The sequence below is a fragment of the Talpa occidentalis genome, unplaced genomic scaffold (assembly GCF_014898055.3).
Source record: "Talpa occidentalis isolate TD23 unplaced genomic scaffold, MPIMG_talOcc4v2.1 talOcc4.3, whole genome shotgun sequence".
Taxonomy (NCBI): domain Eukaryota; kingdom Metazoa; phylum Chordata; class Mammalia; order Eulipotyphla; family Talpidae; genus Talpa; species Talpa occidentalis.
Window position 1 is genome coordinate 79,978,845 of NW_023603184.1, and position 26,363 is coordinate 80,005,207.

The window sequence follows — 26,363 nt, forward strand, 5'->3', positions numbered from 1 at the left end:
TTTTGAGTACAAATTCTATCTAGGAATATAATGCAACCACTTAACTCATAAATAGTAATTCTTATCAAACTGCCTTATTTATTTACCTATAAGCTGTTTTCCTATATTGTCAATTTTTTTTTAATATTTCCATTCTAATGCTTGAATTTAATACTTTTTACCTGTCTTCATTACCACTCTTCATTTATGGATTCTGTAACATGGCATCACTTACATCTGAAAATACAATATTATAATATCAAAGGCAACCCACTAGGTAGTTGGAGGCGTTCTAGAACCAGCTATTTGCAAATATATCATCTCACTGCTTTCCAAGAAGCACCAATGTCCTTCAACACCAATGTGAATTCATTTGTGTTAAGTCATTAATCTTAAAATCTTCCCATAATATATGCTGGCCTTTCAGATTACTTTTTATTTCTTCAGTTATCAAACACTGGAAAAAAACAGGCCTCTGCACAAAATGAGCCACAAGCTCTATCTCCACTTTTTACACTATAACCTTGGAATTACCATTTAGCCTCTAATTTCCTTATCAGGAAATTGGCATCAATGCACCTGCTTTCAAGGTTGTAGAACTAGAAACAAAATTTCATGCTCAGTACCTCATAAACAAAGGTTTTCAATAAAATAAATAGTACATGATAATAATAAATCATTCTATTACACTGACATCCTTACTTGAGCACTTTTGTCAATCCAAACCTATATAAAGTGTTTGACTATGATCTTATTACCTATCACATTTACAACCTCATTCTCCCATGTCCATTTAACTAATCTCCCAATGTCTAGAATAACATCACCTATATTCACAAAATTATCTCCCATTCACCTTAAGAAAAAGCAGCTTTAATCAGGGATTATGAAGTTAAAGTTGTGAAAAGAATAATGGGGAAAGTATCCAAGTAAACAGTCACTGCTCTACTAAAATGAACATTTACATATGCCTACTATAGCTTACTTCACACTAATCTTTCTTTAAAAGATTTCTTGAAGTCCAAAAAACTTGGGATCACTGTCTTGCTCATGTCCTATAAATATCATGACTAAACAGGTCTATCGAAAACACACTTAGTGGACAAAAAGAGGCAACTGATGAATTCACAAGACCCTCTAAATTCCAATGTTTTGTCATCTCAGAAATCAATTCATGAGAATGCACAACAAAGGCTGGGGAGGATGAAACTAAATTTTCCTTTGACCCCTGATACAAAATTAATTTAAACACCTGGATTTTCTGCCTCTCCTGATTAATCAATGATTCACTCAAGAACCATCCAAAAGATTAACACAGATGCTTTTTTTGCAATTATGTTCTCCAAATCCAATAAACAGCATTATGTTTTCTATAATGAACTACTCTTTCATACTCACTTTCATGAGCTGTCTTCTTTATTTCAGTAAGAACAGGCAAACTAAGAATAACTGTAACTTGTCAAGTCATGTTTACGCCATCTTCCTTCTTTCATACTTTGAAAAGGTAAAAACAAAAAACAATCAACAAAGTATGGTTTACTGTCCCCACCCCGTACATAAAATTTCCAGAAGTCCACAATTCCTGATTTGAATAGTCTACCAATGTTAAATATACATAGTTCTCATTATGAACATCTTACTTCTAAAGTGAAAAGGTGTTTGTTACTTTAAACACATGTACACACAATCACAGTCTTTCCTAAAGTGCCTTATGTTTGAAGGTAGCAGTTTTCCATGTATTAATCACAATAATCCCAAATGCAATCCACAGGGCAATTCAACTATGGCACAATAAACAAATGCCAATATTTTATTTCAAAATCCCCGAGTTCCTCTATCTAAACATCTATAAGAACTTCCCTTTCTTTCCAGATTCAAAAGCGTTTAAAGCATTCAAATGCTACAATACACCTTTCTTTCAGTTATAGGCACTGCTTCAATGAAAAACTAGCTAAAACCATGAAATGAAATCAATTGCACATAAAGCTATCCTATGATTCTGATCTCTAATCTGACTTGTAAATTAGATGTAACTTCTTTTTTCTGCATATCTTTTTCCTGGCAGGATGCTAAGATAGTTGCACTGTGCTCTGACCAAAAACATGCAGGAGTGACAGTGACACACTAACAAACTCAATACTATATGCCGTGAATAAAGATTTCAAGGTAAGTCCTGAGGGAATCTTTTCTGTTTGTAGATGAGCTGTATGAACTATATAAAATGTAATCCATGTTCTATAACTTGGGCTGCCAGAGTTTTTGTTGAATGCTAAAATGAAAAAAATATTGAAGATTCACAGCGGAAAAAGAGGAATTCAACTTTGAGGGAATCCACCCACCTCTTTTCCCAGCACTGCTGTGAAACCCTCTGTAACTGGTATAATACCAAAAGCAATAATTTTAACCAAATAAAATACTGATTTGGTTCAGAGAATACTTTGATGTTCCTATTTTCTTGTGATCTAATAGTTTTAGAAAATACATGGGTTTACTTCCAGTTCACACCTGCTCGCTAAATTACTTTAAGTGCATTTAGTTAACAGGCATGAAGATATTAATTCAACTATTCTAGGCAAACACTGTACAATGTGATTTTCTACTTACTACTGAGTTCAAGAACCTGCACAAAAGAATGTTTTCTAGAAAATTCTGGGTATAGTAGCTTTTTGCAAATAGAAATATATTTTAATACTCTAAGGGAAAACAAAATTTCAAGAATCCCCTAAGCAAAAATTTTCCATGGGAAAATCATCATCCTTAAATTAACCTTTTTAGGTTAGTTCTTTTAAGTAAGCAAATGCTTTTCTTTACTGTATGTCCCCTCAGAGTAACAGAATCCACTACTAAAAGGTAATAACTACGTAAGTTCCATAAATAAGATCTTTAGGGTTTGATTCTTTGATTCCCAAAGCAATTACCATGTGTCTTTACAAAATGATAAAACATTACATAGTCACCCAAGAAAGAATCAAATTTACTTCAAACATTCCCATTCCCACCCTGACCAAAAAAAAAAATAATAATAATAATAATTTTTATTTAGTCAAGAAGTCCTTGGAATCATAGTAGGGCTTGATGCCATATTGGTGTCACACTCTGCCAGTCATCCGCAGAATATGCCAGCCTTCTTTTTCAACTTCTTTGTCTACTAGTGCATCACTGGACCCAGCAGGCAGCTCACACTGACAATTTCAGTAACGGATTTGGGCTCTCTGGGCATAACAGATGAAAATCTTTACGAAGTATCCAGTTTGTCTTATAGCTGAGAGATTTGAACCTGCTGCAGATGTCACATCTAAATTCTTGAACGATTTTTATCATCAGTGTCACCTATAAAACAAGACAGTGTCACCAACAGCATTGTCCTAAGAACATCTATTCCAGTAATGCTAAGCTTTCAGCATCATGACAGTCATTTATTTGCCTAACACAAGGATCAACACGCTAGAGAGAGTACAGGCCAAAGTTGGGCCCACTGCCCATTCTTATGCAGTCATGCTATAAGAATGGATTTCATATTTTTAAATGGCTAAAAAACATTTTTAAAGACATTTTGTGACACATGAAAATCATGAAATTCAAAGCTCAGTGTCCATAAGTAAGTTTTATTAGAATATAGCTATTTATTCATTTAAATATTTTTCTAGGGCCTCCCCGGTGGCGCAGCGGTTGAGCACTGGGTTGTGAAGCTGCCCGCAGCCTCTGTGGCGCCGGTTCGATCCCCGGCTGCTCCCCGGCCACTGGAGGAGGGTCCCACATGGCGCGCAGACCTCTCCTGCCGCCCGCTGCTCCCCTCAGCAGTGACTTCGGTCCTTCTGCCTGCTCTGCTCCCCGCTCTGGCTCTGGTGAATTCTCTCACCCTCCCGCGCTTCTGACTGTACCCAGTGCATGTATAAACAAAACAAACAAACAAATAAATAAATAAATAAAGCATGCCTCTATTAAAAAAAAAAAAAAATTTAAAAAAAAAAAAATAAATATTTTTCTATGGCTACTTTCACCCAACAGTGGCAGAATTAAGTAGGTGCAACAGAGACCATATGACACATAAAGTCTCATTTACTAGCTTATGGCTTTAAAGAAAAGTTGGCCACGCCATAGCATAGAGGATATTTAGTGAGTATGTCATAAATATACAGAGTACCTGTAATATGAAGAACCTGAATAGAAATACTATAATGATCAGGTTGTTCCCCCAACTTACTTTCATCCATTAGTTTAACAAATAAAGGTCTATACTACAGTGCAAGCAGTTACAGTAGCTTTGTTTTCCACTTTGGCTCAGTCTTGTTACAGTCCAAGGAGTCAATATTGCCCTTGGGAAGAAGCAGCTAGAAGTCCAGCTTCAGATCATAATCTAGTTCTCCAATGTTGTTCTTTTCTGTATCCTCAAGTTTTCCTGGTTCTGGATTTCTGCTTTATATCAACCATTCTCCAAAACAGGTTTTCTATACTCAACACTGGTCTTAAAAGTTTATATATTTGACCTTAAACAATGCAGGTTTGAACTGGGTGGATTCATTAAAACACAAATTTTCTTGTAAAAAGACAACATAAACTTACAATATCAATAAATACAGTATAATACCGTAAATGTATTTTCTCTTATGAATTTCTTAACATTTTCTTTTAATCATAAGACTATACTATATAATACACATAACAAGCAAAATATTTGTTAATTGACTATGTTATTGGTAAGGTTTCTCATCAACAGCAGGCTATCTGTAGTTAAGTTTGGGGAGAATCAAAATTCATACGCAGAGCAACTGACACACCTAACCCCAACTTGTTCAAGGGTCAAATGTAGATACTACCAGAGCCCTTGGGGCAGTAGTTTAAATCACAGCATTGTTTGAGCGAAATGTGTCAGTTGATTTACCAGTCCTATTCTTCCTCTAACAGCCACCCTCCTGCAATGTATAACTGTTTGGGGCTCTTATGAAACAGCTTACATATTCCAACCCTCACCTCTTCCTGATCATAATCAACCCTAGAGTACACAGATTTCCTTTCATATTCAAACCTTGGACCTATATATCTATGAATTCAACGTTCCCAAGTGGCCTGTTTTCTTGAGCTCAATTCATACAATTGCACCAAAAAAAAAAAAAAAAAAAACACCTCTTTTATACAGAGGATTGCCCAATTTAGGACTACCTATCTCAAGACAACTTTTATTTTTTAAATATTGCCCCAAAATGGAATATATAGCCCAAAACTGCATGGAAGCATTCCTTCTTCTCCCTCCATCATTACTAGTTAACCCAAAGTTTCTATACCAGCTTCATCTGACAGTAAAATCTACCACTCTCTACCACTTGGGGTGCCTAGGATACCTTGTCTTTTCGAGCATTGCTTCAGGATGTCTCTCTATTTCTGTGAAAGCTTTATCAACCCTCTTTCCATTTTAAGGGGTAAAGATGCCTTTCTTGGCACTGATGGAGTGCAATGGAGAAACATACTTGGCTAGACTTATAGGAGTCAAAACATAATTCCCCAAAGGAAGATGTTAAGAGTATACAACGGAGGTATGCCCATACTATTACTGGCACTATAGAACCCATCTATAATTCATATTGCATTGCTGCAAGTAACTAATTCACAAACACATTCAGAAAAACTGTGGACTAACTCAACTGAGAAAATGCTATAAAATGTCAGGATGACTTTACAACAGACAAATAAGCCTACTGTAAAGATTTCAAGGAAAAATGACAGTTTATTTTCAGCAAAGTGAATTTCACTACAACCCTGAAGCAGCTTGCCATGATGAGCAGCTTCAAAAACTGCATGAATAGCTCACAACCAAAAAAAAAAAAGGTATCAATAATGTATAGACTGACTGGAATGACCATTAACCATATCGCAATTCTAGGTAGCAACCATACAGGTAGCATCAGCCTTAAATAAAAATGAGAATTTATAAGCCATCTGCAAATGTGGGGAATGATATGAAGTCCAGTAAGATGCCCTTACATCTAAGAGAAGAAACTACAGGCAGATAGTCCATATTCCAAAGGATTACTAACAAGAATTTTTACTTATTTGATCAATCTAGCCTCTTCCTTTAAAGAAAAGGTTCTCAAAATTTTAGTATCATGATTTCTTTGTGTTCACAAAAATTGAAAACTACATAGCTAATAGAGAGGATCCTAATGTTGCCACAATTAAAATATAAATTACTAAAAATTGAGAACTCCCAGTTATAATTATCAGTATTCACCATATTAGAAGTTAAACGAGAACATTTTAAGAATTTATTAATTCATTTAAAAAATTTAGTAACATTTAATATAGCAAATGACATTTGTCATTTTGTTAGTTTTGTGAAAAATTACTTTCCTAAATCAAAAAGCATAGTGGCAAAAATGGCAGTTTTACAAATGTCTTTCATGTCTAACAACACAAGTCAGTTGGATTCTCATATCTGCTTCTACATGTATCTGTTGTGTTACACTGTTTTGAAACTATATTACATTGTATATGAAAACAAATAGCCTCACACAGCTAATGAAAAAAAAGGAAGTACATATTAATATCAACAATCTTTCCAAATAATTGTGGTTGTTCTTCTTTGATACTAAACTAAAACTTGACAAGGAGGAGCATTCGGGTTGTAATTTCTAATCTAATTCACACTAACTTCCTGTATTTTGCTAAACGCTTTTTATAAGGATCTTTACCCATAATTTTATAACATTGATCACTTTGAAAATACTGGTACACTGAGTGATATAAATATTCCAAATTTTGGCATATTTAATTAACACCACAGCAAAAACTCACATGACTAATACCACCATCCAGCTCATCAGAAAAATCTTTAAGTATTAGGAAGCTGACAAGAGCACAGCAGGTGATAAAAGTTTTCAAAAATTTTAATTTTCATTTAAAAGTTCAAATTTTATCATTGGCAATAAATACTGTCAATTGTTTTCCCTGAAGTAACAGGCTCACTTGGTTCACTTTCAAGAAAATAACTGCCAAACATCGAAGTCTAAATAACCATTGTCTGTCTGGTAGGTGTTCAAGTAAAAACAATGTTTCATGCAAAATACTGGCAGTTCGGGTGGCAACTCAAAAACATGCATAAGGTTTTCCTTGAGACAAGCAAAGTACTCTGGATATGCAGAAATGCTTTCTGTTTATCTTCTATCTCATCACGCTGAATATTAATACAAAATGTATTCAAAGATCAAGACTTAGTGAAATTTTTACTGTTTCATCAAAGACATTCTTATGCGAAATTGCCTTTCTGTGTGGTTTTTTGTTGTTGTTTTCTTTTATTGTGAATACACGGCAGTGGGAGTTGGTGCCACTGCCATTCAATGTCCACTAAGTGAGCACAGTTTTATCCACCATTTCTTTTGTACCACTAGGGCAAATTGCTGTACACCACAGTTTGGGAGCTAATGTCTTGAAGAAATACTGAATGCTATGAATGATAAGTTATCATCCCCATATCCACAGCAAATATCCCCCAACAGAAAAAATATTTGTATGACTATTTTCATTTTAACTCAAGGTTGATTCAGTTTGTTCTGAAACTGAGTTAATAAAAATATAAATAACAATAGCAGTTAACATTTAGTGAGCACTTACAAATATATGTCATGTGTTCTTAGAATAACTGTTAGTTAGGTAAAGTTAAATGCAACATGCTACAGGAAAGGAAATCTGAGGTGGAGAGGGGGAAATCACTAGTCCAAGATCACAATGATAAATTTAGTTCTTAGGGATTCCGACATACTAAGTATTTTGCATACTTCAACTCTTAAGCCTTTACAACCTCTTCATTAACCTCTTTTACCCAAGCTTATTCTTTACGCTTTTATACCCATTTTACAAATGAAGACTTTGAATGAACAATTATCCTGCCCAATGTTACCCAATTGTTGGGTCATCTATATACAAAAATCCAAGTCTGTTTTATTACAAAGAGTATACTACATATTCCAACTCCCCATACCGCACATCAGAATACCCTTTGTATACAAATAGTTTGAAGATAATAAGAGTCTTAAAGAGCTTAAAGAGTCAACTAGACAAGACCTCTATTGGAAAAGATTTGTAGCATTTTGGTTTATCTGTCTTCAGTGGAACCAAACCTACTTCCTTTTAAAATAGTCTATGATGTAGACAGATGATTCATTAATTCACATTATTAAACACGTATCTGTATATGACAACAAATCTATGATTACTCTTTAAAAAACACTCAATGAACCCAGGTGATATTATCCCCAAATTATAGATTAAGAAACTGAAACCCAGAGAAGTAACTGACTTCCTCCAAAAACATGGGTTTCATAGATGGAACAGAGTCAGAACTGATCCTAAAGTGTAAACTCTTCAGTCACACTGCCTGCATATTTAAGGTCTCAGGCAATGACCTAGGAATTGTTCACAAGGTCTGCATGCAGAATCTACTGGTATCATATCCACTCAGCCCAAGGTAATCAAGATATGAGTCATCTTGTATCTCAAAGATCAAGAGGTGAAAAAGAAGCTGGTGCATGTTGAAAACAAAAAGCCATGTTTTCGGATCCGTTAAATAAAGCATGTATAGTTAATATTGGAGAAAGAAGTAAAATTCATTCACAATGGTATCCGAAAGTGCACACCTCTGTTGCTAGACAAGCCTGCCTCCATTTGAAAACAAAACAAAAAAGTTCAGAGTAAAATGTCATCACAGCTACATGGGTTATCTACAGATTTCACAAGAGCTTTCAGCCCAGGACTGCTACCAACCTTAATTAAGGGCAGCAGAAATCATTTTCCTAAAACTTTCCTAAACTCCAATCAGTCGGGAAAATTTTCATATCAGGTTAAGATCTATGACATTTATCCCCAATGCCTGTTTTATGACCTATATTACAAGATGCTGCTTAATATCAAACCTCCAGAGGACAGAAAAGGCATCAAGGTTTATCCAGCTTCATTCACCATTATAACTTGTTGCAACTCAACTTTTAGCAGTATAAACATCTTGAGATTAGGTAGAGGAGTGTGACTTTCATTTCAAACAAATTATATTCTCAAGAAGCCCACACACACATCTGACAGGAAGGTTACAAAATGGAAGGCTGTGGTGTACCACCTAAAAGGGCAGGCAGTACAGGCTAGAGATGAGCAATTATACTTGTCATAGAATACCCCAGGCTGGATTCCCTCTGTGGCAAAGTTAAAAAAAAAAAAAAAAAAAAAAAACCAAACCAAAAAAAAACTACAGAGCAAACTTTACCACCTCCCATGGATGATTCCCAGGCATGACCAAAATGAATCACAATCTAGTGATGTAAAAGCAGCTGACAGATATATAGAAGGAAAAATAATCAAGATTGAGGTCATGTCCCTTGAAATGCATCATTTATACTAAGGATTCCCCCACTTATCTGAATTAATTTCATGTACCTCATTTCATACAGATAATTGAAGTTTTCCTTTTAGAGTTGAAAAGTGTTTTACCTCAACATAAGTAGTAAACTGTCCACTTAAAAATACCACTACAAAAATTACCAACCCCTCCTCTCCACACATACACATAAACTCCACTATCATTAAAAGTATGAGATTTTGGCCTTCACGGGAAATTTAGTTCAAAAGTCCTCTTTTAAAAATTAGCACAAGAAATTCTACAAAAGTTATGGTCATTACCTTTTTAATACAGAGTGTGTGCATTACTTGTTAAAGACATGGTAATTTGGGTGTTCAATACATGACTACTGTTCTGAAACCAAATTAAAGGTTTAGACTACTAAAGAGTTTGATGACTTGTCTCAATACAATAACTGGGATTGTATGGAGAACATAATCAAATAAGTCTCTCTTTTTTATGAGCATGCATTTAAGGGCCTTTTAATGAGAATTTGCTCTTTAGTATATAATTACTAATGAACAAAAATAGGACCATTAAACTCTCTTCTTTATAGTGTCATAAAACTATGTGTAAGAAATATAAAATAATATATTAATCAAACTCAAGATAAACTGAAATGTGCAATAACTGACAATATATTTTCTTCTTAAATAAGTGCTTAGCCAGATGACTGATGATACAATTTTTTTATGAATTATTTTATTTTATATAATTCTTACAACATTTTTCATTTTTGCATAATGTATGCATTTTCATTTTGGTTATACTCCCCATACAATTCCCACCCCCTTTTTCTGACTCTAATCCCTCTTCTCCTCCCCGCCTGCCCTGCACTGTAGTGTGTCTCTGATCTATAGTTGCTTGTTGATTTTGATTTTTACTTTATTGCAATTAGTCTTTTTCCTGGTCCCTTATTTAGGTTTTCTAAATTCCTGCTATGTGTGAGACCATCCGGTATTTTTTTTTTCTGGCTTATTTCACTGAGCATGATCCCTTCCAGCTCCATCCATGCTGCTGCAAATTGCATGAGTTTATCTTTTTTGATTGCTGAGTAATATCCCATTGATACGCTTTTTAATTTGAATATGCTTATAGTTTAAAACACACAAACCCTCTAGTACTAACAACAGCAATAAATGTCTAAGTTTCCTGTACGAGTTTTAAATTTCTATATAAAAATTGGTTTCCCATGCTGATAAGTGACTTACTGTTGGAATGAATTTATATCTAATCAATACTTATTTATCACCTGTTATGCACAAGACACTGTACTGAGTGCTGAGGACACCACCAGGAACGGTGCAGATTCGGTCCCAACACTCAGGGAACATATTTTCTAGAGGAAAGAGAGATAGTAAACAAACATGCTATGTGAAAGTACAAGACACTAGGTCAGAAGAAAGCTCAAATCTGGGAGAATATAAAGGTAGACTAATTAGCTACCACTGAAATTGGATAAAAGTTAGAATAATTATCTACCACTGAAATTGGATAAAAATCAGTCATTAAATGATTCATATCTAGAAAAGATAGAAAATCCTGTTGCAGGGTAGTCAGTGAAAGGATCTAGTTAAGGACTAGATGAATCCAGGGTATCCTAGAGTCCCTAATGCAAACACAAAGTTGACTTTCATAAAGGACTCAAATTATAGTCAAGAGCTTAAATGTAATAGCCAACTCTTGTTTGACCTTCGGGGTCAATCTGATGAGCGGGCATCTAGTACAGAATACCACAAGTTCTGCGGTGATTGAAGAAGGACACAGTGAGACACCATAACACTATGAGCAATGGTTACTAAGGCCACGACAATGTCAGTTACCACCTCCTGAAAGGGATGGGAATCTTACCATATCTCTCAGTCTTAGAAATCAATTCTAGAACTGGTAGGAGACATACGTGGCAATAAATAGACCAGAAGTGAAAAAAGAATCAGCAAAGACAGATGTGTAATGATTTGCTCCCTACAAATTCAAAATCATCCTACTCTGCTATATAAGTATTTTTAGTAATAGTGTCAATAGGAAAAAAAAAATGGATGTAATCCAAAGACGTTTTCCCTGTGAAGGCTATTACTTACATGACTCTACATATCCAAGTAAGAGACACTATGGAAGTGGCCTTGTCCTTGCCCAAACATTAACTGCCCAGTCTATTCAAAGGTTGAGTAGTGGTACTTTCCAAAAGAAATGCTTGAAAAGTTTCTTCAGAAAAAAAGTTTTAATAAACAAAACACACCCTGATGATTTTTTAAAGAAAAGGAGATTAGCTTAGCTTAACAAACAAATAAAAATACACTGGTTTTTCTATAAGAATCACCAACATAAAGTAACACATTTCAATAGAACCTAAAACTTTTTAAAATATCATTTCAGGGTAATGTGCTAAGGAAGACTAAGCTTTGAACTTTTTTCCCTTACCAAGATCTATATGCTGAAAAATACATCCTTATAAGGTGAAACCAAGATTTTGAAACATGGCCTAAATTACAGGGTCACCCAATTCATGGTTGTCAAATTTCACTCCAAATGGAAAAGTCATATTAATTTACCTAAACTGGGTCTCCCTGGTGGCACAGGGGTTAAAGACACAGCACAATCAAGTTATGGCCAGCCACTTAGGCCTGAGTTTGATCCCAGGCCTCCTGTCTCATCCACTGCTCCCCTCAGCAGTGCATTTCAGTAGAGATGGCTGTTCTGCTCCCCACTCTCTCTGGTGAATCCTCTCACCTCTCCCCCAAGCACCTCTGATCTACATCCCAGTTCTTGGATGCATAAATAAATCTTAAGAAAAAAATAATAATTTCCCTAAATTGAGGTATTATATCAAAAAAAAATAATTGTGTCCTTTTCCACTTTCAGAGTAACATACACGAAAGAATAAAATTCTTCTTAAGTTTCTTTCCCAGATTCCCAAATTTTTCTAAAATAGTTGATACCTGCAACCTCTTTCAATACTGGAATTCAGCCTAACAAGAGTATCTGATTCAATATGAAAACGGAAATGATTTATTTCAAGTTCACGACTTCATGATTCATGACTTCCAGGCACTCTGGTCCTTTCTTAAATTGATGAAGCCCAACAAGACAGTAAGACTTTATACAATACCCACTACACTTCACATTGGACATTCACACATGAATACGACAGACCAGGAAGCCACACACAAACCAAGAAGTATTTATAAATGGCTATATTAAACACTGCGGTATGGGAAGTGCAAAGGATTCACCTTGCCCCAGGAAGATCTTCAGGACTTTTGAATTTGAGGCCCACTGAGAATGATGCTGGGGAGGCTAGAATTCGATTACCACATAGGTGCAAGACCTGTCTTCCTAATATCAAGGTTAAATACACCATAACTCTAAGACCCTTGAAATGCCAATCTCCTGGGATTGTCAGACTACTATCTCAATCAAGAAAATGAATAAACATTCTTGGAGTGAAAATAATAACAAATTTCAAACAAACTGGAAAGTGCTGTTTCAACTGACAGAATGTAAACAAGTCTAACTATAATTTGTATCATTTGTATAGAATCACAAATCACAAACTAAGACAAAGGGGGGAAAAGAAAATTTAGTAATTAGTTAAAGGTCACATACTGTGTGAGTCCATCAAAAAATATATATAGTTACTACGCGGTTCTATTAAAGATATCATGATCAAAGCAAATTGTGGTACAAGACCAACCATTGGAGAGGTCTAATTTATCTACTTAAGTGTTTAGTTAATTCTAATAGTTCGATTCAGTTCCTGTTAAGTCCCCTCAAGAAACTTTAATTTCTAAATAATGGGGTTGGATTACACTGCTATAGTCTCCTACAAATAGAAAATTCTGTACTTCTGTGACCCCTAAGATTAAAATGTCAAATCGGGAGTAAAGAAGCCATCAAATTGATAATGCTGTCTCAAACTAATACTGTAAAACTCACCCTTTCCTTACTTTATTTCAAAACCATGGTTCAGATTTTACCTATTGATTCAAAAGGTACTCCTTCAACCCTCTGTACTAAAATTGTTTTATTAAATACAAGCTCCTAAAGAAAACGTATAGTAAAAAGAAAAGGAGCCGAGAAGAATCTAGTCTACATCACACCTGGAATGCACTAATTAAATTCAATATTGTACTTGGGATGTGGGTCCCTACATGAAACTCCTGCCATGCTTTGACTTGAGATGAAAGAGGTTAATAGAATCCAACGAACTGACTCTACTCAATGACACTGAACTTTACAGCAGCTTCCCTACCTGACCACTCTCCTGAGCTTTAAAACAAACTTTAGGGGCAGCACCAAAAAACCAAAGCGAGCCACGGCCGGCTTGGGGCTGCCTCGGAGCTGCATTCTGAAACCCACCTCGTGTGGAAAATCACCGTCAATTCACCTTTTCCATTTCAAACTGGTACAGGTAAAGGAAAAAGTGCAAAGCCTTCGCTTTGAACCTCCCATCGCACTGCCTCAAGGCGCTAATTTAAGAATAATCTCAAAAATCACCTAAAGCAATACAGTTCTCAGAACATACTGAAAGTTATATTTACCAGAAAGGGTGGGGGGGAGGGGGAGCCCTCGGACTAAAGGTTAAACGACTCTCTCATTGCAACTTGATGCAAAGTTGGATTTCCAAATTGAACTGCAAAGACCCTTTCCACCCCAACTGAGGATCTGGATCCCGATCAAAATAAGTTTCTACTGGATGCTCCCGCGAGGGCCTGCGGGGGAGGCGTGGGTCTCTGCTAACCCCGGGGAGGGAGACATCAGCAAGGTGGAGGCGACCCAGCGGCCGGGCGCGAAGGTGCGCGGCCGGAAGGCTCGGGGGGGCGCGCGGGGCCCGGGGTCCGGCCGCCTCCGGGTCGGCGAGGAGGCCCCGCCGGGCTGCCGGCGTGGGGGTGACGCGCCCCCTCTCCCCGCTGCGGTCGCTCGAGGCGGCGGCGGCGCGACGGGCCTGCACGGCGCGCAGAAGCCGAGAAAAGGCAACCAGAAAACGGCCCGCGCGCCCGAGGGCAGACACGCAGCGGCCGGGCGCCCGCTCCGAGCGCGGCCCGGACCCGGCGCAGGGAGCGCAGCGCGTGCGCCCGGGAAGCGCGCGGCCTCGGCTCCGCCCCCCGGCGCCCCGCGCGCCCCGCGCCGCCGCCGACGCCGCCGCGGCCCCTCTGGGAACTCCGTGCCGCGCGGCCCCGCGAGGCGGGCGCCGGGGAGGGGAGGGGAGGGGCCGCGCTGCCCGCCTCCCCGCCAGCCCGCGCGGCTCCCCAGTCGGGAGCCTACTCACCTCCTCCTCCTCCTCCTCCTCCTCCTCCTCCTCCTCCTCGGCTCTCCCTCCTGGCCACCGGCGCGGCCCAGCCGGCGACGCGCTGACGCCGGGCCCCTCCCCCGCGGCCGCCACCGCCCCACCCGGCCCGCGGCCGCCGCGGCCTCGGGGTGCGTCAGGGCCAAGCCCCGCCCTTTGTCCCGCCCCCGCGCTCCAGGCTCCGCCCCCGCGCGACCCGGACGCGGCGGCCCTGGGGTCCGCGCCTCGGCGGCCGCTGTTGCGCTCAAGTCGCGCGACGCGCGACGCGCGCCGCCTCCGCCCGCCGCCCCGGCGCCCCCGCACCTGCCCAGGGCCCACGAGCCCCGCTGCGCGGCCCACCTCCCCGAGCGCCCTTGCCCGTCTCTCGGCGGCACCCCCGTCCACCCCTTTTTTGTAGCCTCTCCCCGAACCCAGAGTCTCGTTCTGAGCGCGCATTGGCCCCTCTCTCTGCTTTTGGGAGGTCTTCGCTGCTCGCTGGGGCGGCCCCGGCTTCCTTCTGCAGTTTTCCCGCCGGCCCCTTCCCTCGCGAGCCGGGTCCTCTCGCCAGCCTAGCGGCGCCTGGGGGCCCCGGCGCGTACCCCGGCTTTTTCCCCGCCACCGCTCCCCGCTGTTCTGCTCGCACCTCTTTAGCGCCTGCCTCGCCAACGTGCCTTAGTCTTCGCCCCCCCCACTCCGGTCCCTCCGTGCGGGCTCGCTCGCCTTTACCTACATGTGCGCGTCCTTCCGGTGCTGACACCCCCCAACACACTTCGGGTTCAGTTTGAGGGGTCAACAATTGCTTGTTCGCGAGAAATTGAAAATCACAGCAAAGCGACCGCAGTGGTGGCCATCGTTGGTTGCCTAGTTAGTTCTATGTTTTATGGATAATGTATTAATCACAAATCTTGGAATGAAATTTTCTACTGCGGCTCACAATCAATCTGGTATGTTTTCCCCCTGGAACCTGAACTCACTTTGCTGCTTTCATTTATACAATACGCAGTAGGAAGAGGACCAGGACTTTTCAAATTTCTTGGTTTTTTACCTGTAAAATGGGAAAAAAAAAAATTCCTCTTCAAAACCTTTAAAATTCTGTGATTCTGAATTAGAGGATTGTGTATGTGGAAGGAGTTTGTGGATTAAATGAGTCAGATGAAGGCGAAGCATGCACATGTCACTGGAGTTCTGGTAACTTCATTTTTTAAAGCTGCTACTTAGGAGAGTTAACCTGGGATGTGAAAATGAGTTAAGAAACACTAAATTAAAGGAAACTGATTAGGATTTTGGAATTAAATCCACAGGTCATTTTAAATTATCTGAGTAAACATTATTCTTGAGTCGAAGAGTTAAATCTTCCATTCTAAACAAAATCCAGGCTCTACGTGGATCTTCAAAGTTTAAAACGATTGTTGAATTGAACAACAGCATTACAAGCATTTGAAAGCCCAATAAACCATCTGTCCATCCACTTTAACACAAATTGGGAAACAGAAAAGTTTTTGGCAAATGCCAAAAACATAAAGTGAGGGTTCCTAACTACATATGAAACTGGTAAATTCCTTCACGGATGGAGAAGTCCAAAGGCTAGGCTGCCATTCAATTGCTTTGGATATACAGCCATGAAATTTTATGATGAATTATCTGGTCTTTAATATCATCTGGAATCTAAGCCTTTTAATTTACAGAGGAAGAATTGAAGCCCAGAGAGGGTAAATTGCTTGTCTAATATTATCCAGATTAATTGGAAACTAAGCCAGGATTCAAACTCAACATCTGCATACCTGCAAGCATCTGGCTTATAGTTATGAGTTACACAAAGCTATTCTCCATCAGAGTTCTTTGACTGCAGCTTTGCTTGCATAGTATGAGTGATGTATAAAGCTGAACTTGGCATTAACAAGAAGGTATGGCTGCTATTCCATCCCACTGGCTTCAAGGATCCCTAATGCACAAGCTCCATCTCATCCAATCTGGGTTCATCTTTGTAACACAGGCAGTTCTGGCCAGCCTTCTGAAGCCATGTCCCAAGCAAACACATTCATCCTAGGAGGTGCCAAGAGCTATGCACAATTGTAAGAATTATGAAGTCCCCAAGGTCAATAAAATTACAACATTACTAGGGAGGTAAAATATGAAACACAAAATGATAAACAACTCATTAATAATCAAGGACTCAGTTGTAAATTCAAGATCTTAAGCTGGAAGCTATCAATGGAAATTAAGGGAAGACTTCTCAAAGGACAAAAAAGGAAATGTAGAATTTGGATTGGTTTAGGTGAAGGAAACTGAACAAACACATTAAGAAGAAAATGAGCAAGCCAAGAACAGGGGAAAGTTAGATCAGATGAATTAAAACATGAGGTTCATTTTAGGAACAATAGAAAACCAAGCTGAGGTGGTAGGATAGAACAATTGATAGAGGTCCTGAATTTGAGCCTGAAAAATTTAGACTTGATGTGATGGATCATTCTGGAAGGATTTGGCATGGCGGGTCGGGGGGGGGGGGTTAGGACAAGCTAGGAGACCATAACCCTGTCAGGTTCTGAAGTAACAGGTGAAATTTTAAAAATGTTAAATATAAATACTACTAAGGAAAAGGCTTGGGTTCAGTGAGTATTTATAGTGATCAAAGAATAGTAAAAGTCTAAAATGTCTTTAGGATTGTGACAGAATCAGCAACAGTATACATTCACCTTGGCACCTTAGAGTTGGAAGATGATAAGCACTCTAAAGATATAGCCTCTCAACTGATAGACATTTTCCCAAGGCACACTATGCTGTTTCTCATGTCCTCATTCCAGAAAACTTTCTCTTCTAAATTGAATTAGAAGGTAAAAAAGCTCTCACCCTGTCATGGATCCTGTGCTGGTGTTTTATGGTCGACCTATTTTTATTTCCGTTTCAGACCTACTGATGTAAAAGTGCTCAGTGGTGCAGTATATAATGTTACAGTCGGAAATAAATCAATACTTGTTTGTTAAATATGAACCGAATGCTGCTTAGCACTCTGCCAGGCCGGGAGGACTAGAAAAGTATGAAAAGGGTCTCTGCCTTTCAGAAACTTGCAATCTAGTTGGAGAAAAACAGCCAATACACATGACATAATAATTTCCATAGACACTGAGAACAGCCTGTGTGAACTGTAAAATGTGTTTACATAGAAATAGCTGGATAATAAGGTTGAATGGATTAAAAATAATGCAATCTATAGTGTTTAGCATTCAACAAATTTTCCTTCATCTTCAGGCACTGATCTGGGTTCTGAAGGTAAATCAGTAAAAGAAAAAGCTCCTGCTTTCATGGAGCATGTATTCCATTTTGGAGAAAGAGCTATCAAATAGTAATAAACATTCAGAAGAACGTTGTGAGTGTGTGTCAAAATGAATGTCTGGAGAGTAGGGTAGACTTTCTGAGGAGCATTTGAGACATGACTTGACTGATAGAAATGATCAATCTTAGGATGCTCCAGAGAAGAGCAGTTGAGATGCAGTAAACTGGTGCAGAGCCCCAGGGAGGTGTCAAGCTTAGTATGTTTGAGATTGGAAAAAGTCAAGTGTTTCTGGAATGTAAAGAGGAGGGTAGTGAAGGAGGTGAAACAAGGAAGGTAAGTGGATTTGTAGGTAAGAAGGGATTTTTAAGATAGGTCATGGTATGTATATTTAGATTAGTCCTCCTGGTATTCTGGATTAGAGAAGGGAGAGATTTAAACCTGGATGACCAGACGGAGGCCTGAATGATAATCCAGGCAAGAGGTGATGTGAGGTAGAAAATGGTGGGTGGCAAGATTGGCAAGGAAGACAAAAATGTCAAGGTAATCAAGTATTGGGTGTTTATGACAACTGGTAGGTGGTGTTGTTTAGGGAAGCCCACAGTGTGAAGTGCAGCAAAAAGGTCAAAGAGAGTAAGTATTAAGAAAGAAATGGTATACAGTGTTCCATGGTCTCACTCATATGTTGACTATAGAGAATTAAAACAAGGGGCCTGTCAAAACCAAACCAATAACAAACCCTAGAAATCTTTCAGTAAAATTAAGGGTACCAGAGGAAGTGAAGAACAATGTGTGAAAGTCTGAAGGGGGGCCATTGGACTGTGGTGGGGGACTGTGGGTACCTTGGTGGTGGGAGTCGCTGGTGATATACATCTAAAGAGGCATGATACTATGGCTCTGAATCACATATAGTGTTTTAAATCAATATTAACTGAATAAAATAAAATTCAAAGAAAGAAAATGATGGTATATTAACAACAAAGATTTCAGGTGTGAACTCTCGGGGAGTTTCCATACGGCAGGGTGGAAAGTGAGGAAATGGAAGCAGTGATTTTTGACTGTAAGAATCAGCACAACAAAAAATATACAAAGCATATGTGCATTTCATTTACCTTTTAAGATCATTTATATTTGAGATACTATTAGATATTTAAATCCATTTAACCTTCCCAGTCAGGTCTAATTTTTTTTGTCACTAGATTGAAAGGAAAACAAACTTATACCATAGAGACGTATTTTATATGTTTTTCTGAGTCAAAAATTGGTCACATCAATGACTCCCTGCTCTAAATGCAGAGAATGTTCCCCTTTATCCCTGGGATAACAGGAGATTCTAACAGTAGAGACACACTAAGACAGATGTATTTCTAGTTCCATTATTGCCACCTGATAGGTCTAAACCATCTGGGCTATGAGTATTATTTTGGGCACATCACATAACTTCACTGAACTCCAAGTTCCATTAGAAAATGAAGAGGAATCGCTCAGATTTTAGGTTTATATCAGCATACAGGTTAGCACTTGCAACAATGAACACTATTCTGTGAGGGCCACATGAACAGCTACCATGAATCAAGTGGTACTTTTATAAAATCTTTCCAAAAAGAACACTTTGTTGGATTAGATGGCCTTTTGTTCAGCCAAATGCAAGACAATTAACACAAACTGTTCTTTGCTGGCAACAGCCTAGACTGGTTTAGCAGACAGAGTAGAAAGAGAAATATAAGTTCGCTCCATTTGTACCTATGCAGCTTGAGCATCACAAGGAAACCAAGCGTGGCTTAGGCTATGTTGTTCCCCACATGCATGTGCCTGCCTTCTCCCAGTTGGATAATGTAGGTGGGTAGAACGTGTTAATTTGTTAGGTGTTGTTGAAAGAAAAAATGCTATTAGCACTCTTTTTTATTTGAGATATACTTTGTTTTGTGTCCTTTGGGAGTAGCTAATCTCTTGGGATGGTTTGGAGAACTTCATTAAATTCAATGAAGGGAAAATAAGTGTAAGTTATTCTAAAAATAATCATGAAGTTTACCACATTTAATGTGCTGACCCAAATGCTTCTCAAGTCAATCTCATCAAGGATTCCTAGCATTAATGAACAATTACCATATTGCTGAAATCAATACCATATTTAGCCTGAAAAGCCTTCTTGGTTTTGGTGCTAAGAGGCCAAAAACATCAGTAGCCCAGGAAGCAGAAAATGTACTCTCTCTTGATGAAATGATCTCTTTAAATTAGGGATTAGCTGTTCCAACACTATAATACAGGGAATTTGCTTTATCATTGTTACCTTCTGGCCCAGAGACAGAAACATTTTATATTGTGGTTCTTTCTGTACCTTTTATCAAGGATAAATTCATGTTTTTGTTTAAAAACAAAAAGAGCTTACATAATCTCTCCTCATGATTAGCCCTTCCAGTAATTATCTGTTGCTTGGAATCAGTGTCAGCCAACCAAGTTCAGATGGTAAAAAAATGTTTGATCCGCAGTGATGTGATTTAGAAAACTGTGTGCATGGAAGGTACAGCTATACACATACAGAGAACATATTTATCTAATTTGACTGCCAGTGATTTAATTAATGTTTGTCAAGCACTTTGAACATGAAAAGAACTATCTGAAAGCTGAGAGCTATTACTCATAATCATTTTTCCTATTTGTTGAATTAAAATTAACATTCAAATGTGATACTCTTACAGTATCTTTGCGAGATACGCTCCCATTCTAACAAACTCATTGGACTACACTTTAAGAAAGTCTCATTAAAACTTCAAGGCTCTGGCTTCTAAAAGTCAGGCTTCAAGCTGGTTGGGTGCCATCCATCAGTAGATTTTGAAGCATACAGGCTAAATAAACAACAGTTGACAGCTTGGGGAAGTGTATGCACCTGTTTATTGAGAAGATGTTAACAGGGGCAAATCTAAAATAAGAATGCATTCCACAACCTGATTTTCAAGAAGTTTTTGTGCATGCCTACACTTAAAATCACCCATATTATCTTCTTTTTTTCTTGTAGTATTCTCTCCAAAGAATACAAACTGATGAGCATGAATCCTCAGCAACAATCTGAATCCCCTGTAACAATCTGAGAGGTCTAACAGAGAGAACGGAAAGACCCTATTTTAGAGCCTTCAGGAGAAGTAAAGCTCATGTTTTCCTTTATTGTCTTTTCTCAAGTCCAGTACAAGAGCTACTGGCGAAAGAGGGAAAAAAAAACAAAAAACCAAAAAAACACCAGACTGTAGGAGAAAACCCAAAGCCTGGACAAGGGCCCTGATCTAACATTCTCCACAGAGCTGTTTGGGCAGTGCTGTGCAGGTGCCTACGAGGTGTTGATGGGATCGTTGTTTCACATTAACCACCTATATTCTCAGAGGTATAGGGTAGAATAAATTCCCTTATAGAATACAAGGGGTGGCTTGAAAAGACACAAATTTTTCATATGATTTGTTTGTAAATTTTAGTTCCATTTAATGGTTGACCACAATGCCCTAAAAAAAACTTTTTATATTGCATTTCAGAGCAGAATCTCCTTTCCATGTGCACCCAACAGCACACATACCTTGGTACAATCAGCCTGATAAGGGCACTAGTTCTACCTCAACCCTACCAACCTGAGATGTAAATCACGGGTCTGGGAATCTGCCCTTTCAACAAGCTCCCCAAGCTTCAAAAAAAAAAAAAAGACTTGCAGAAAAGCTATTAGTTATTTTCTCTAACCCTTCTTAGAATATATAGTACTTATAGTCACATGATATATCAGGAACAGTGATGCTCGAAAGCCTTTTGTGGTTCCACGCTTGTGAGTGAGATCGGGACCACATAACTATTACTGACCCATGGGCTGGAGGATAAGTGAAGTTTGTGTCTTCTGGTCAAGATTCTTACCACATACTCCCCCCTCTTTTAGTCATCCCCACTTTCCAGATGGTATAGCTATGAGAAAGAAGCACCCTTGCATCTGTAGGAGCGCATCTGGAAAGCAACCAGAACTTAAAGAGATTTCTTATGAACTGGAAGTAAACCTTGAACAGTTAAAGACCTGAGTCGTCTGGCATTGTTAACAACACTAGCATCATGTAGCCTTCCTGAGAACACAAACTGACTGAGATATCCCTCTTTTACAATTACAGAAACAGTTTTTTTAACCTTGGACCTAAAAACAGCCGCAAAAGAATAATGGAACGAATAGTGCATAATTTACTAAATAGATCATTTAAGTATAACTAGATGTACAAAAATCACAAATAGTATGTTTGTGCAGAACATGTTCTTTGTGCTATTCAGTTCTGGCTTTACTTCCAATCCTCCCCTAAATTAAAGAATTAGTGAAATGCTACTGTGCCTAGGAAAAATATCTCCGTCCTTGCCATGCTTAGATGTTCTTCTTTTTCTCCATCCTGGTCATATGTCACTAACAGTTCATCTTCTGGGCTCTTAGAGCTACTGTGTGTTCCCATAGTCATTGCCAATCAGAAGCGGATTGATTGCAAATTTGTGTTTGCTACCTGAAGTTTACTCCCTTCATGCTTTGATTAGATTTCTATAACATTAACCTCTTCGGGCCCCAATTCACAGATGTATCCAAGGTTGAAATCCACATTTTCGCTCCTCTATGTGTTTTGGATGCTGCTCTCACACACGTGGGTCCAGCAACTATGGGAAGGACGAATCAGGCAGCTTCAGTGGAAAGAATGAGTGATAGAAGAACAACTTCCATAGAGGTCAAATATTTTGCTATAGTCACTGATGTAGATATTATTTGCTGATTTATCCCTGAAGCATTCTCTCTGACAGCTAGGCCGGTTTTTGCTATTAAACGATTTCAAAATCACTGTTTGAGAGCTACATATGCACATAAGGAAAAGGCAGGAAAAATACTCCTTTTGTGGATTCTCAAGCACTGCAGAGGCTCTTTTGTCAGTAACTGTGCTCTCACTTACCCATCATACAGTTGCCTCAAATCTTATTTTGAAAGTAGGGGGAAATAAACAAAATCCAAGCTAGCCACAGTTTGCTTCTCCCACGAGTATAATGTAGTTAATAGCATTCCTTATATTTTAACACATCACCTTTCCCTTAATTCACAGACCAAATAGAAAAAAAAAAATCCACTGTATTCTTTTTCCTGTTGCTTTTTCAGTAATTCCTAAACAAATCCACAAAACATTCCTGCAGTTGAGTAGAACCACATGAAATGGACTCATTGAAATCTTTTCCAGTTCTATTTAGTATTTATTTGTCCCCATTTTGAAAAAGGGCCATGCTGCTTTTGTTCCTATAGAAAAGAAGTTATGATTTAAGAAAACTTTACAAAAGGGAAGCCGATCTTGATGTTATCAAACTTCCCTCTTTTCTTTTAGCAGAATGCTTGAGAAAATGCCAATTGGTGTCGCCTATCATCAGAACTTTTCAAGATCTGATTGCTTCTGAAAATTAACTTGCAGAAAACTATCTGGTGACCTTCTTTAACAGATGATATTATAGACCTCTCTAAAAATAGTTAGCACCTATATTTGTGCTTCTGCATTCTGAAATAGTAAGACTGTATCATATTTTAGAGGTAATACTGCCATAAATAACTTATACATGTTGTCCCACTTTTAAGGGCAGAGAATGTGCATTGATATAAACAGAGATATCTATATTCTTTGTGGTGAATGTTAACCAGAATGCCATTTTTGTCCACACTGTCACTGGATGGTTTTATAATTAGAAGATTCACTCTAAAATGAAAGACTGAAGTTGATGAGGCAGAACCAGCTATGTTTTAAAGGGAAATTCTTATTAGTACAAAATATTGGAGGACAAACAAAATCAATTTTTACAGGCAGATTAACCAAATTGTTCATTATTGTAGTAAACATTGCAAAAATCAAGAGGATGGGCTATATTAGCTGAACCCAAGCAAGAGAATGAAGTGTTATGGTCAAATTTATGTACAATAATTGTTCATACTAGCATTCTCATAGTTTGAGTGGTGATTCATTTTGTTCTATGTGACCTTTGTTCACCAGGATTGGCTGCTATTAAAAAATTGAGGCAATAAAAATAAAACAGCATTTTACCAGGCTAGCTTAAAAATATTTGGGTTTTTAAAATATCTGGACATCAATGATAAAGCAAAGATTACTAGTTCTAGGTAATATAGTACCTTTACATCTTTACAATAGGTTTGAATATTTGGAAAACAGTGCTTTTTTTTTTCCTCCAAGAGGACATTTTGGGGGCCTTCCTGGTGACCCAAGGGGTTAAGACGCAGCACAATGAAGTTGTCCGCAGCCACTGCAGGGCCTCCCTGGCCAGGGAGGTGACCCACATGGCACAGCAAACCTATCCTGTCTCGCCTGCTACTCCCCTCAGCAGTGTATTTCAGTCAATCTGCCTGTTCTGCTCCCCACTGTCTCTGGTTAATCCTCTCACCCCATTCATCTCTGGTTTGTACCCCACTCTTGTATACATAAATAAATAAATCTAAAAGAAAAATAAATAAATAAAGGACATTTGGTAAAATATCATTTGGAGGCCCATTATCTTAGCATTTAGTTTGAGTTAAAAAATCTAGTTAGGGGTGGGAGGAGCACATGGGACTATGGTGATGGTGCATGGGTGAATTGGTGGAAATTCTACGGGGACTTCACCTGAGAAAAGAAAACAAACACTGTTAAAAAAAATGAGAAATGAACAATGATGTAATATATATATACATATAAATTTAAAAAATAAAAATAGAAAAAAAAATCAAGTTAGGTAACCATAATTTTTTCTCTCTTCATATTGTATGCCCACCATTTGGTTTTCTTTGGGGTATAGATGGGTCTGGTAGAGGAGGGAGTATATTTCAAAGAAATAGCTTAGTAAAGTAATTTACTGTCAGCAGGTCACCAGTAACAGTCTAATCTTTTATAAATCATCATATTGAGTAGGTTACAAAAGATGGGGGGAAACCACTGCCAAAAGACACAAGTTCCCAGAAATTTTAAAAAATGATGAAAGGATCTAAATGTCAGCACAATAATACACATACACAGAAGAATTAACTTCTTCAAGGTGTTTTACTTAATAGTTTTTTAACTTTTTAGTCTGGAAATCCCCAAGTACACACAAAAGTAGAGAGAAAGTTACTACTGCTAAGAGACCTCAAGTCATTGACATGCTTGACACATTTACTTTATATTTCATATTTTCTTTGCTGTCATTTTTATTGCTAGAATATATTTTTAAAGATTTATTTATTTATACATATAAGAACTGGGGTGTAAGCCAGAGGTGCAGAAGGTGAGAAGATTCACCAGAAACAGAGTGGGGAACAGAACAGACAGATGTACTGAAATATACTGCTGAGGGGAGCAGCAGGTGAGACAGGAGAGGTCTGCTGTGCCATATGGGTTGCTCCTTGGCCAGCTGGGGATGGAACTGTGCTGTAGTGGCTGGCAGCAACTTGATAGAGCTGTCTCCCTGTGCCACGAGGGAGGCCCATTTTGCTAGAATATTTTTAAAGAAAATCCTGATGTCATGTTATTTCTCCCCTAAATACTACGGTACACATCAAAAAACAAACAAAAATCTTTTGTGTAATCATAATGCAGCGATCTTACCTCAGTACATTTAAAATATCTGTTCTCAGACTCCATGCGTCACTATAGGTTAGTGATCAACATTTTCTTGTTTAATTTTTATCATCATCCCTTTCTCCTTTATAGGCATCCCCTCCATTAGTAAAAAAAAAATCCTGCACTTGGGTTAAGTTATTTTTAACATATCCCTGGGACCCTGCCTATGCCTTTCTCTGGCATAGTGTGTTATTCAGAATCTTATATCATTTCCAAATTCTGCATTGAAATTGGCATGATACAAGAAAATTAAATTAAAATTTTGCTCAAATTCCAAAGTTGTGTAGACTGTAAAAATACTGTGATTTGTAAAAATTGAAATGAATCCATAATAACCTAGCAAACACCGCATTGAGTAATTTACAGGTAATTTCTAGGATGACTTTCCTGATATCCTTTGTTTGCAAATATATAAAACCAACTTCAGCCAGTAAACAAATGTGTAAAAATATAAAAGTGAATGACTAGAAATCTTTAAATCCAAACCTAAAAAATGACAGGTATCAGAGACTCCGGGGAAGAAAGCCCGTGGAGCAGAATCTCGTGGGGGGTCCTTGGGAGCACTGCCATGGGATTGAACCAGCTCCACCTGAGAGCCCTAGTCAATGACTGTGCCTCCCCATGGCCAAGACATGGCAGGAGACTTTCAAACTGGAAGGGATCATGCTCAGCGAAATAAGCCAGAAAGAAAAAGAAAAGTACCGGATGGTCTCACTCATAGCAGGAATCTAGAAAACTTAAATAAGGGACCAGGAAAATGAATAACTATAAGAAAGTGAAAATCAAAAGCAACAAAAAACTATGAACCAGAGACACTCTTTGGGGGGTGGGGGGCGGGAGGGGAGGGATTGGGGTCAG

The 26,363-nt window shown here is 38.5% G+C and overlaps 1 protein-coding gene across 8 annotated transcripts in view; it reads right to left on the minus strand.

The window, feature by feature from the left end:
* The window catches only part of GTDC1 (glycosyltransferase like domain containing 1), a 352,060-nt gene extending 336,696 nt beyond the window's left edge, over nucleotides 1–15,364 (minus strand). For 6 of the 8 annotated variants that reach the window (XM_054699714.1, XM_054699705.1, XM_054699711.1 and 3 more), the window contains exon 1: nucleotides 1,378–3,567. In XM_054699714.1, the coding sequence (XP_054555689.1) occupies nucleotides 1,378–1,383 (6 nt within the window). In that variant the 5' untranslated portion in view covers nucleotides 1,384–3,567. Of the gene's footprint in view, nucleotides 1–1,377; nucleotides 3,568–15,354 lie in introns of those variants that run through there. The other 2 variants (XM_054699706.1, XM_054699707.1) reach the window with 2 other exon arrangements.
* Nucleotides 15,365–26,363: the final 10,999 nt, after the last annotated feature.